This window comes from Microtus pennsylvanicus, chromosome 3 (genome assembly GCF_037038515.1).
Source record: "Microtus pennsylvanicus isolate mMicPen1 chromosome 3, mMicPen1.hap1, whole genome shotgun sequence".
In the NCBI taxonomy this organism is placed as follows: Eukaryota; Metazoa; Chordata; class Mammalia; order Rodentia; family Cricetidae; genus Microtus; species Microtus pennsylvanicus.
Window position 1 is genome coordinate 26034870 of NC_134581.1, and position 13417 is coordinate 26048286.

General features: G+C 47.6%; 1 protein-coding gene across 2 annotated transcripts in view; it reads left to right on the top strand.

The window, feature by feature from the left end:
- The window catches only part of Clstn2 (calsyntenin 2), a 558760-nt gene that overhangs the window by 458779 nt on the left and 86564 nt on the right, over positions 1–13417 (top strand). For both annotated transcript variants that reach the window (XM_075964915.1, XM_075964916.1), the window contains exons 6-7: positions 4378–4563; positions 12453–12701. In XM_075964915.1, coding sequence (XP_075821030.1) covers positions 4378–4563; positions 12453–12701 — 435 coding nt within the window. The remainder of the gene's footprint in view (positions 1–4377; positions 4564–12452; positions 12702–13417) is intronic.

Sequence of the window (13417 nt, forward strand, 5' to 3'; positions counted from 1 at the left end):
CCAATTTTCAGCTGTCAGCCTCCTCATTTGTGCAATTAAGGCAATAACATCCCCACGCTGGGTCCCAGGGAGGATTAAATAAAAGTGCCGATGTAGAAGTGTTTGGTGGATGAACTGACCGATAATCACTTCCTGGCGTATTATTTAATAAGTGGTAACTTAACAGTAACGTATCTTTCAAAAAGTGCCCCTGTGTTTGATGGTGCAAAACCCTGTTTTCAATTCCCTCTCCCTAAACTCTGAGTAGTTGTTGCGAATCTATGGAAACCACTCAGCCTTTGGATGTGCAGATGATTTCCTTGAAGTTACTTAGCAGATGGTAGGGCTGGGGTTGATACCAGGAGGGCTGGACAGAGGGGCCTATTTTTAAACACTGTGCTCTCTCACCTGCCAGACAAAGAGGAGGACTAGACATGCCGTGTGGCAAAGGCTGGATGTGATGACTTCCTTTTGTCTCTCTCAGGCTCTCCTCAGCTTCCTCTTGCAGGAGTTGGAGATGTTTGTGTAAGCTCCCTACTCTCTCACGGACGTTGGCTTGGAAAGCATCATTGATTTCTTTTACTGAATAGTGGCAATTTTGCCTGTTCCTCGTAATCCTCAAAAACAAGCCTTGTGAGGTCCCCAAAGCAACTGGCAATGTGCTACATTTAAAGCTCTTTTGTACCTGACTTCCATATTGGCCAGAAGAAGGCCTAGCCCTCCCAACCAAGGGGCTGTCCAGAGGCTGCTGGGCCAGTCTTCATCTGGCTTTATGTCACAATTTAGTTTCTGCTCTATTTGCTCTCTTTTTTGTGATATCTGAGATGGGATTTCTCATCCATTCTGATCTCTAAATTAGAAAGATGGCCTCAAAGCCGATGGGATAAATGGAGTGAGCTCTGTGACCAAAGTCAATGCAGGGGAGGACTTTTACACTTGAAGACCGTCAGTTCATGCGGCTGGACTCACACTAAAGTCTCTTTCACAAAACCATTTGCAACTCACTAAGAGAATACTAGGGAGTGGGAGGGGAGAAAGCAGGCTGGTGATGGAAAATTGTCTGTATTCTGTCAATCATGCTTTAAATAAACACTGATTGGCCATTAGCCAGGAAGGAAGTATAGGCAGGAAAACCAGACAGGAAGTAGAGGTGGGGAATTGAGAAAAGGAGTATTCTGGGAAGAAGGAAGCCCATCCATCCCCAGATCCTGCACAGATCACAGAAGAAGCAAGATGTGACCTGCCCCACTGAGAAAGGTACTGAGCCCTGTAGCTAACATTGATAAGAATAATGGGTTAATATAAGCTACAAGAGCTAATAAGAAGCCTGAGCTAATGGGCCAATCAGTTTTATAACTTGTGGAGATCTCTGTGTAATTTTCTCTGGTACTAAACTGCTAGGGGACCGAGTGGGAGAGAAACCCCAATGAGCCCTGCCCTCATGTTACAGCAGGCCGTCTCCTTGATGCTATGTCCTATTTGGAGGGAAACAGATTCTCCATTGTCAGCTACGGACCAAATGCTTTCCCAAAAGCAGAAAAGCAAATGTGTTCTGTGCTGCTGTGTCGAGGGATGGGTCTAAAGGACTGAAGACGGGGCGGATGGGACAGCAATAGGCATTTGTGGGTGGGCTTTGGACTCTGGCTGGGGCTCGAGATGGGCTGCCATGCGGCAGTGAGGTCTCTAGCTTTCTCCAGACCCTCCTGGCAAATATTTGCTGTGGAAGGAGCTAGCTGTGGAGAATTCAAGAGTAACCATCACAACCCTGCTCTTAAGGAATTCACAGTTACTGAGGACGACAAGCCACAGGTGGATAGTTTCTGTGTGCTGTCTTTGGAGATTCTGAGCACTTTCCTCTGCCAGATGAAAGTATCTGGACCAGGGGCCTGCAACATGGTTCAGTCACCTCCCAAACTCGGGGCCTAATACCTCATGAGAATGTGAAGAAGCATGATGGGGGTGTCTACCTAGATAAGAGATCTCAGAAGGATGCATGGAGGATGTGGCAGGAAGGAAGGGGATACCGTGTAGAGTAAACAGCATGATCTAACACAGCTGCAGAAATCTTTCTGTCTCTGGGATATATTACTAGCTAGTTGTGGATGGCTTCTTAGAATTCCATGATTCTCAGACAAAAACTTCCCTTTCCTTTGTTCTATGGTTTGTTCTTGGGATGGACTGGGGACTTGTACCCCAGTTGGGGTGCAGAGGTTTTTGTGGATGTAATAGGATGGTTTTGTCTCCGCTCCTGGAGGCTGCGATTGGGTATATTTTCCCTTGTGGGTTTAGATCTACTCACCAGACCAACCTCCCATTGTCAATTCCCTGGTGTTGACCCTCAGAACGGTGATGTGCAACTTCCACTCGCGATGTGACTTAATAATCTCTGTCGAAGGCAGCCAATTCACATGGGAGCCCTGAACTAAACCTGTGTTACATGGTTATCTAGAACATGTTAGGGCTCTGCTAGGAACAGGCATTCCTCACCTGGAACTGGGAAACCTCAATCAGAACCCCATTATATGCAGGAATACATTGTAACACTTGACCCTCACTCCAGCTCTGTAAACTTGTATTAAAGTCTCTGCTGTGCTGATGAGGTGGTACCTCAGCTTGGAAGCCTTTAGAACCTGCTCAGCAACTCCCAGTCAAACCAAGATCCTTGCTGCCACCACTCCAAGTAGAGCACAGCAGGCCTTAGCATTCAGGCCTCAAGTTCATCTGCGGACACTCGATCTAAAGGCACTTTGCCTCCCTTCTCCTGAAGGCGGCACAGCCTTATTCATCACCTCCCTCTCCTTCACTCCTGACTCCTTCACTGTTGCATGATGTGGCATGATGTGGCATGTAGAAACACCAAGCAAATGGCTCATCAGTAAAGGAAGCCACCTGGCTGGTCCCTAAGGCCAGCTTTCTCTATGTGTCATCTCTTTGATGGATGCCAGGGCCCCATGAGGGACTAATGTGCCCGGTGGCTGCACACCGACATAAAGCCCCACAAATACAGATGGCATCAGATGTTTCACACGTTTCCATTTCTAGTTGGCAAAAGGACACCATCTAATGATGTTCTGCAGGACCAGGACTTGGGACTGGTCACCTCATGGCACTCATGGCTTTCATCCTGCACTGACTCCACTCACGCAGCAGCTTTTGAGTACAGTGGAGAGCGGTGAGACGCCTCTCAGAGGTACCCTTGCATTATGGAACTCTGACTACTGCCAGGGACCATGCATTATCAGTCTCAGGAAGCTTGCTTTGTCCTGGATCCCTGGCTCTGGCTTTCGATCGCTGCTATTATGTGTCAATCAATTCCCCCTTGAACCCGCTCAGTGTTTATTCTCGGTGATTGCTCTGTTCTTCTGTGCTGCCGTTTTGATTGTGACTCTTGCTTCTCTTCAATGCTTTATCACCTCCCAATTATTTTCCCACTGAAAAGCCGTGACGACAGAGCGATCACCCAGACTTGAGTCTCACAGTTCTGAATGTTTGAGATTCCCTCCACTCTCCCCTGTAACCTTGCGTAAGCCTTGGAGGACCGTGCTTCCTTTTGTTTGGAAATAAAACACATATGTTCCTAATAAACATCGAATGCGATAAAATGGCGAAGACCGGGTAAGATGCGGCTTTCTAAATGTCTCCAGTAAGTCACATAAAAGGGAAAAGGAGAGAGCGCAGGCCTCAGCCCACCCACACCATTGGTCCCACTTTCCGTCCCTGTGAGATCCTCCTCCCACCATTGCACAGTGACACACAAGCTCCAAGTGCTCCCCATTCACTTCCACCAGCAAATGCCAGGCATCTTCAAGGTCAAGTGACTTTGTCTCCTTGCAATACTTGGATGAGATGTGCGCGTGCTTTTCTTTCTGCCTTTTCCGTGCACCACTGATGGCTTTTAATTCTGGGCCTCATTCTGTTCTCCCCACAATGCATTGTGAACTGAGAAGCAGGTAGATGACCAAGGGGCATACATAGATGTACTCCGTGTAGTCTTCTGTGGCTGACCAAGGTGCATACATAGATGTACTCCGTGTAGTCTTCTGTGGCTGACCAAGGTGCATACATAGATGTACTCCGTGTAGTCTTCTGTGGCTGACCAAGGTGCATACATAGATGTACTCCGTGTAGTCTTCTGTGGCTGACCAAGGTGCATACATAGATATACTCCGTGTAGTCTTCTGTGGCTCCGAGCAGCTGGAAACAGCCTCTGGTTCACCTGCTGTTTCCTTAGGGCGGGGTGAGATCTTTAATGCGGCAAATGTAAAATTTCCATTATCCTCAGACTGTTGGCTAATCTATTTGTTGAAACAAATGATTTATTGGAACGAATTCGTCTTTTCAAAACAAGTGGCCTAGCAGGACAGACTGTAACTGATTTAATCTTCTTGTTTATTTCAGACTGGACCAAACGGATTGAGTACCAGCCTGGCTCGGGGAGTGTGCCCTTGTTCCCCAGCATCCACCTGGAGACGTGCGATGGCGCCGTGTCTTCTCTCCAGGTCACCGCCGAACTGCAGACTAATTACATCGGCAAGGGCTGCGACCGGGAGACATACTCCGAGAAATCCCTTCAGAAATTATGCGGTATGCTTTCCTTTGGAGAATTTGTTCAATTAATAGCTTTCCAGTGATACATGCAAATGAAGTTTATCTAATTAGACCGAGGAGGGGAAGAAAAACCCAGCCTTCCCAACCTGCATCAGCCCTCCTGGAGGGATATTTGCTTAGGGCAGAAGGGTCAGAAAATTCAGCTTTTGGCCTCAAGCACAACTGATTCAGAGTCAGCTTGCCAGTCATGTGGCTTTAGGCAAATAGCATGACAGAGCTTCCGGAAATTCTGCACTGGTAGGATGGGGATTAAACAGCAAAATTCAGTTAAAAGTTTCTGACACAGAACCAAGTGACACTCAAGGTCCTTCTGCCACGCCAGGTTCTCGAGAGCTTCTTGCTTTCAAGACCATTATAAAAAGAGGAGCCAGACACCTGCGAAAACACTTGGCTCATCTCCACCAAGCAGCTACATAATTTCCAAGGCCTGATGCAAATGGAATGATTAAGGGCTTTAGTATAGGAACAGCAAAACACTCAGCCAAGTGTCTGCGGCTAAGCGGCTGCTCAGGCTGCAGGCCTGTGAGGCTGTGCCTGGCCGTCCACAGCAGAGCAGCTTCAGGTAGGGTGGGGGTGGGTGCAGAAAGATAATCACGCATGTGTGGAGTGATTAATTAAAACCCAGAGACAGAAATTGGAGTTCAACCTGAAGGTCAGAAAAGCAAAACAGCCAGCCACTGGCTCTTACCTCTACCTCAGTCAGAAATGGCCACCACTACCTGATCTGTAAAGCAGACCAGTGGGGTTGTTTCACTCTCTGATCGTCAGACGAGCTTTATTTACTAAAACACCAATAAAATATCACTACACACATGGAGGAGAAAGGGAGACAGGGAAGCAATTGTTAATGGAGAGGGAGAGTGGGCGTCTAGAAAGGAGGAAGGCCAGGAAGTATTGATAGGAAATTGGGCTGCTAAGAGGATGCCATGGGGAGGTGGCTTAGACCAAGCCTGCCTTTACTGCACGCCCATGGTGTGCATCCCGTGATTCTCAGCCTGTGATGCTTCACTTGGCTTTCACATGCGTACTGTAAGGAGAATATATTCACTCGTCTAAGTATGTAAACTGTCGAAGTTGACATAGATAGAAAGCACGAGAGATATGGTTTGAGAGCAGATCTATCTGAACGGCAGGGTCATTAGGCAAGCATTTACTGTGGCCAGCCTGGTCCCTAGAGCTGAACAGCCACTCTCCGGCGAGTCTGTGAAGGAGAAAGGAAATATCCGTGAGGTGGAGCCAGTCTACCGGCTCTGTAAACTGGTTGCTGCTGTGTCGATGAAGCTCTTCTTCTCACTTGGACACACAGCATGTCTGCTTCGTTCTCTGCAGGGATATCCAAGGACTCGCCACCCTCCAGTCTCGCTGTGGGGAGCTGAGGCAAAGTCTCCTTCCCACCGTGGGCTGCATTTGGCAGTAACCACACCTTTCCAAAAGGAACGTGAGGCCCCTCTGCATACAGTTGAGTGTGTTGCCTCCACCACTATCTTTAGGAAATCTTTTTCACTCTTTATTCTTGCCCAAAGAATCAAGTGAATATTTTAGAACCAAGATAAGCCTGGCTAGTCAGCATATTCTGTTCATCATATCACCAGGCTTTTGGGGAAGATCTGTGGGCAGGCTTGCCCCTCTGAAGCATTCGGTAGATTGGGGGAAATAGTGCTTTAAATAACTATTTCAAAAGTGGGTATGTAGGCATTTGCGATGTTCACACAAGGCTTCCATCCTTCCCTTTTCTCCACTTAGTTCACAGAAGCCATGCAAGCTGACATCTTACTTGGAAGGAATATCCTTTGCATTCTCTGTGCACCTGGGGTGTCAGTGAACTTGATCCCACATGGCCACCATAGGTTACAGTCATTTCCCAAACTGCTCTGGGTTAGAAGGAAATGATGAATCGGCTTGTTAAAGATCGAGGGCCCAAGGGCACACGCTTGTGACTTGATTTGGAATGTTCCTGGGGAGAGGTGGGAGATAGAGAGGGTGCGGAGAGTGTTTTGAGGGGAAAAGGAGCGGAGCTAAACTCCATGTACTGCGCTGTTGTCTTACTCCATCTGGACCATTAGCCTCCTTAGGCTAACACAGCTGGGGAGACAGTTTCTCCACGTGTGCTTCCTCTGACCTGGGAGTTGGCCTTTGGATGAGACAAGGCTGTTTCTCTCAACCCACTTCCCCAGTAGCACTGCCTACCACTCTTATGGGATTCCCTGCCCAGTAACCATGGTAGCCAGTTGATTCATTCCTCAGGTCAGAAGACTTAATTCTGATTGGCCTAGAGTAGAGTACAGCAAAACAAGGCAGAAGCAAAGGGTAGAACATCAGAAGTCAGGTTCTCTGGGATCTAAGGAAAAGGTAGGAGTTGGGTCATGCCCCACACAGAGGCTGGATGGAACTGTCTGACTCTTGTGGATAGCGTGGTTGCTGCTGACAGACATCTGTGTTTTCAGTAGATGGGAGAAAGGCTGCTTGCTGGGTTCCCAGGTAGAGAACTCCTGACACTTTAAACCCCAGCCTTCATGCACTTTTCATCCTACAAATCTTTATTGGCTTTGGAGAGAGCAATTGGGACGTTATTACCATAGTCTATGCAACAGAACCGGAGGAGTGGCAGCAGAGATGAATTTAGGATAACTAAGAAGCAAAATCAGCAAGATTCTAATGAGTGGTTAGCTGTTGGAAGGAAGAAAGAAGGGATCTAAGGCACTAGCCTCAGTATCTAAGTGGGTGACAGGGGCTACACCCTAAGCCAGAAACCCCGGAGCAAGGGGACATTTACGGGACAATGCTGGCATTCACCCGTGGAACCCCACATTCCAGTCTCCTCTCAGTTCTCCTGACGCTCTGCCTCCCGCTTTGTCCCTTTCCCTTGTTTCTTCTCATTCCCAATTCTTTGCTCTTCTCTCTCAAGCCCGTCCCTTCAGTCACTAGTCACCAGTTCCCTTACCCAGTACTAAGTTGCTTCTGTAGGAGCTGGGGCTCTGCAGCGTCCTCTGTGTTAGTGTGGTTGGACGGTGACCCAGCCAGGTTGGCTGCCCAAGAGGTGCAGTGAGTGAATTCCTATTCAGGGAAAGAGGGTGGTAGCTGATGCTTGCTGACGTCCAAAGGCACCTGATGCGGCAGCACTTGAGATGGACCTGTAGAAACACTGCATGGCAGGCATTTGCTTCTTGAGATTTAGCCATGGGTGATGCTTCCATTCTGCCTTGGAACAGCAGAGTGCTGCTCCCGGAACCTCTGTCTCCTCCAGATTGTGGGCCAGATACAGCCTAAGCTGATTCCCATCTTCCAGGCTCCACATGAAGCCAGGGTTCTTAGCAGAGGTGGTCAACTTTCCCAACTTCAGGAATTCAAATGAAGGTCCTGTCTCGGGACCAGTCTTTCCAGATGTGAAATGTCACAGCACAGCGTTGAGGATGACATGCAAGAAGCAGCCCTCAGGAAAAGCTCTCAGCCAAATCAAATCTGGCATTAACAATGGCCCAAGCAAAGGTTCCCTGCTGTGACCCTATGTCACTACATATTATATGAAATAGAAAGTACTTGGTGGTGCATATGCCCTTTGTAACTCGGAGGCCAGGCTGTTCCTCAGAGGATCAAGGGCTCCTGGCAGCTGGCCGCCACTTCCTGAACACAATGCCAAAGGCGGCTATTTTGTTTGTAAGTCGAGAGTTCCCAGGACAGGTCCTATTGAAGGAAAGGCCACAGAGTATGAGCATGCTATTAAAATCCAGAGCTCCCAAAGCCGGTGCAGGGTGGGATAGCCCAACCCTATGTTCTCTAGATTCATGTACTGGTGAGCCAGGGGATTCATTCAGACATGGAATACTTCAATAAATGTTTTTGTTTTGTCTAAATGCTGTGTGACCCTTAAAGTAATATAGAACCATCTAGAACACAAATACCTAATCATTCTGTTTCTTAGGAAGGCAGACATGTTGAAAGGAACTGCAGAAGAGCATTGAGGAAGGAAGAGAGTCCATGGTTTTCTGTGATAGGTTGCAGCTCAGCAGAGCTTGTCCAAAGAATCACCATCAGAGGCTCTGACGCCCTCAGCATCCCACACATCTAGGAAGCCATCGTGTGTGGTGTTTCCTGGGTTAGAGTAGCAGCCCCTTTGTCTTTCCAAAGTTTTATCTCATAGCGCTTTGCTTCATTAGGTTGAGGGTCAGATTAATTTTCTAATCTATAGGAAATCAGCACAGGGCTATACACACTGATTTATCATGATGGTGTGGGCAGTGGTCTCTCTCTCTGAATATGATTATTCCTTGGAGACCACTTAAGCAACTGCCATACCACTGTCTTTCATTGAGAGAAGGCTTTTCCCTACCATGGCCTTTTCCAAGATAGCGAGAAACTAAACAGGTGTCCATGACTCGACCCCAAGAGTCTGGCTACCTACCTGTTAACCGAAGCCCAACTTGTTCCACCTGGAAATCCAAGTTTCTATTCTCAAGGCCTTCAGACCTCAGGCATGTAGATGGCAAAATGGAAAACACAGTTACCTACATCATTTGTGCCTGTGAATTATCAGTACAGATGCTCAGCCAGGTTATGCTGCAGCAGAAAATGACCTCACAATGTCATTGGCTTAAAATAACAGAGGTTTATCATTCCTACCCCGGCTTTCTTCTTGGATGGGGTAAGATCCCAGCTAATAGAGTAGCTTCTATCTAGAACACTGTTCATCCCTGGAAAGATGAACAAGATTCATGTGAATTGTGGACTATCATTTAATACTTCTTTTCTGCTATGATACATCACTTGGGTTCTCATTTCTCCGAACATGTGGTTGAGTTGATATTATGGGTCAGAGAACTATGTCATGCACGCACACATTCTTCTATCTCCCAGGTGCAATGGTACACCAGGCACTTGAAGAGGGCCTTCCTAGCTAGGTTCTACCAAGAACCTCTACCCTGAACTGTTCTACGAACTTAACTGTTCCTCCAAGAAAGTAAAAGGTTTACTGAGTCACTAATGGTGAAGCCATTTCCATGTGGTTAAAGGTTGTGCCCTCATGGCATTGCCTGGCATCATTTAGATGTTGAATACACATTTATTGAGATGATAGGGAGTGATGCCATGCATCTGCTTGTTGCTCAGCATCTGTCTTCCTGAGAATACTATAGAGTGAGCCTTGATCTTAGATGGAGCAGTTCCTCGTTCAAGATCCTCCCACTTCACCCCTTCTATGCCCTGTAGTGGACTCTGATGGCCCCGTGCCCATCACTCTTGCCACAGCTCCACTTTGAAATGCTAGAGGACACTGCCTGTCCATATTCGTTCAGGCCATGCACAGCAGAATACAGACCTAAGCAACCACACCTCTACATCCCAATTTACCTCTGTCATTGGCCGGTACCCATAAATCTCCCCCATCCTGTCCTGTCTCTATTTGCTGCTCAGAGCAGTGATTCTACGCTGGTAGAGCCCAGGGAAGCAGAGCTCATCACTGGTTTGGAGCCCCTAGTGCTGAGACTACAGTTGTAATTCACCAGAAGAACACGAATCCTTTACATTTAGTGGCTCTAGGAATTGTCACTGAGGATTCCAAAGGAGCAACGTAAGCATACTGGGATGTGCAGTTGCTGCCACACCATGACTGCAAGTGGCATGCCTTGTTTTCCCACAGCTTTCCTGGAGAATTCTTTGTGAGGAAGAGGTGAAAGAACTTTGGGTGGAAACGAATCTTCTTTAGTTTGTTTAAGCATACCAAGACCTACATTCAATCTGTTAAGTCCGTGGACGTCTGCACCATCTGGCTAAATGCATCATGTTCTCCGACAGGCAACATCTGTGGACAGGAAAGGGAGACTGCCATTCCCCTACACAGGAAGACACTGGAGCCCTGCTTAGGTGGCCTCAGTGTGCTCCCCTGGGAACAGACACCTATTCGGAGAAGGGGCACCTCTTGGGACTGGGGTGATCATCTCAGCTGGCTAGTCATTAGACACTAGGCTGTGTCAGGCGCACATCATCTGCATGTCACAGCTGCACCTGTCTCTAGCTAGTCATGTGCTAGGGTGACCCTGGTCTAGTCACTTCCTCCATGGGCTCCAGTTTCCACGTTTGCTGACTCTGCAAAAAGTGTGTATAGAAGTTTGTTCCAGTTGAGTGAGGAGATTTAGAAGGAACCTGGGCTCTGGGCTCCCTCAATCTGGGGCCTCTTACCTAACAGCATCCCTAGAAAATGCCTGTGTGAATCATGACATCAAGTTTGCCCGTACCTCCCACAGAGAATTGTCAATGGAGAGGCTGCATCCCCCACCTTCTCAAGGATAGCCCTGCTAAAGCCCCTTTCAGGATGAACTTAATGCAGTCTAAGTAGAGTATCTATACTCAAAGGAATCATATTTTCCCATGTAGTATAGTCTTCCACTTCAAGCCAATGAGTATGTACCTGATGGTCCATTCCAAACCCAAAGGGAAGTCTGGCTAAAATGTACAATATAATGAAGTATATTGGTTTCCAATGTGGCACCTTCCTGAGGAGTCTCCAGGGTAGGAGACTTTCCATGACAGCTGGCCTTGAAACCCAAACCCTGGATAAGATGACTTTCTGCTCTGCAGAGGTCAAAAGGCCAATGACCCAACAGACCTCAGATAGTGCACACTTCCCACCACCCATCAGCATCTTCAGCGGGAGGCAGCTGCTCTCACCTTCATACCACCAACACAACGTTTACAATGACTGCTGAGTGCCTTGCCCGGAGACGTCCCCCCCCCACCCCCGCACAGCCCTGGCAAAGCTTGCATTCCCCAACTAATCAAACTTGAACATAGCAGGAGGCTCCTAACCCCTCCCCAATCTTACCTGAGCAACTGAGCCCTCTTTCTATAAAACAGAGGCTGCTGCTCCATAGAGTGAGTTGGGGCCCAAGGGTCCTCCCAGGAGAACAGTCAGCTCTTCCCTCTCCCTAACCTTCCACAAAGCTGTCCTGTGGTGGGTCCTGTATAATCTTGCTGGTTTAGAATAAAGCCTCCTGCTCTAGCCTGGCAAAAAACCCACAGTAATGGTGTTGATAAAATTGTAGCTCACACTGAGAGAGCACTCATCGTGTGTTAAGCATTTAGCTGCAAGCTTGAATGCATAATCCTATTCGGTCCCCACCTACACCACGGAAGGTAACACAGTCAGGGAGATTAAGGGACATGTTTCCAGTCACAAAACTGCCAAGTCAAGCTGCCAGGTGTCAAATCCAAGTGTTCAATTGAGTGCTGCAGCCCTCAGAGCCCCTGGTCTCAAGCACCGTACCATTTGGCTTCAACCAATGGTTGTAGAAAAATGTAGAGTGTACAAAGTGAGTTACCAACTTCTCTTGAGATGAGAACCCGGAATTTTCCCCAATCATAACCCTGATCATACTATGTTGTCTCTTAGAGTCTTCATGGTAATAAGTATCTGATTCACCTTCATGTGGACAGACCTTAGCACGGATCAAGACATGGGGTTAATGCTCAACAAATGACTGGCAGGTTAATTGATTGACAGGTGCCTGAATCCATTCACCCAAATTAAGCCCTGGCTGTCTGCAGGAAATCGAGCTAATACAAGCCCCGTGGTTCTCTGACACTTCAGGCTATTCTCGCGCTTTTCCTTGTACAATAGTTGATTATACCTGCCTGGACATATATATCACTTTTCTCTGCTAGTTACCAACATGTACCTAAGCAGACCAGAAGCAAGTCAGAGGCTAGAATGACACTGGGCTCTTTTCTGAGCCACCTAGGTCAGGAACGAGCCCAGACCTCATTCAGTACACTAGCTGCATTCTGACAAGGCAGCAGAAGTCAGAAGGCAAGGACACTCCCACCCGCAGGGAGGACCCATGGTGCTATGGTGCTTTTATCTCTTCCCTTTGCAGGAGCATCCTCGGGCATCATCGACCTTTTGCCATCCCCTAGTGCGGCTACCAACTGGACTGCGGGACTGCTGGCGGACAGCGGTGAGATGATCTTCAAGTTTGATGGCAGGCAGGGTGCCAAGATCCCCGATGGGATTGTGCCCAAGAACCTGACAGACCAGTTCACCATCACTATGTGGATGAAACATGGCCCCAGCCCTGGCGTGAGAGCCGAGAAGGAAACCATCCTCTGTAACTCGGATAAAACTGGTGAGTCTCTCACCTGCTGTATCCCCAATGGCTGGACAGACGGAACTGTGGTGGGTGTGCTAAGATAGAAGCACAATAGTGAGCTTGGGAATGCATTCTATGCTCTGGTTTTCCAACTGCTGATTTTCTAGGATTTGGGTAAAGCAGGGTTAGGGAAGAGTGCAAAGAAAAGCTGTAAACAGCGAATGCGGCAGTTTGGATCAATAATCTTTAAACTGAGTTCCTCAGAACTTCCCTGTCTATGGAAGCACCTTAGGGCTCCTGGGGCGGGGTGGTGGTGAGGAGGACTTCATCCCTCCTGCAACAAAGAAACTACACATTTACTATATCATACAAGTGTTCTTAAAAGCCCTTGGTTTGAATAAAGGGATCCTGTCAACTTAAAGCAGTAGTTTGAAAGTGAACAATGCTAGCTAGCGGGTGTTGAACATCTCTTTCATGCTAGTCCAGCACAATGTAGCTCTGGGGATTGACCACATCCCATCACTTACAGATGCCTCATCTTGTAATAGTATCATCTCCCTCATGAGCTGTTTATGCCAATTAAGTAATTTAAATATACACCAAGCTCTCAAAACATTGCTAGTCACTTAGAATGTATGGTTGGTATCAACTACTTTTCTTCTGAACCTTTATGAGGGAAATTTGATGAATGCATTATTGTCTCCCATCTTAAGGATAAGGAAACATTCAATGAGACGTTATCCATCTTGTCC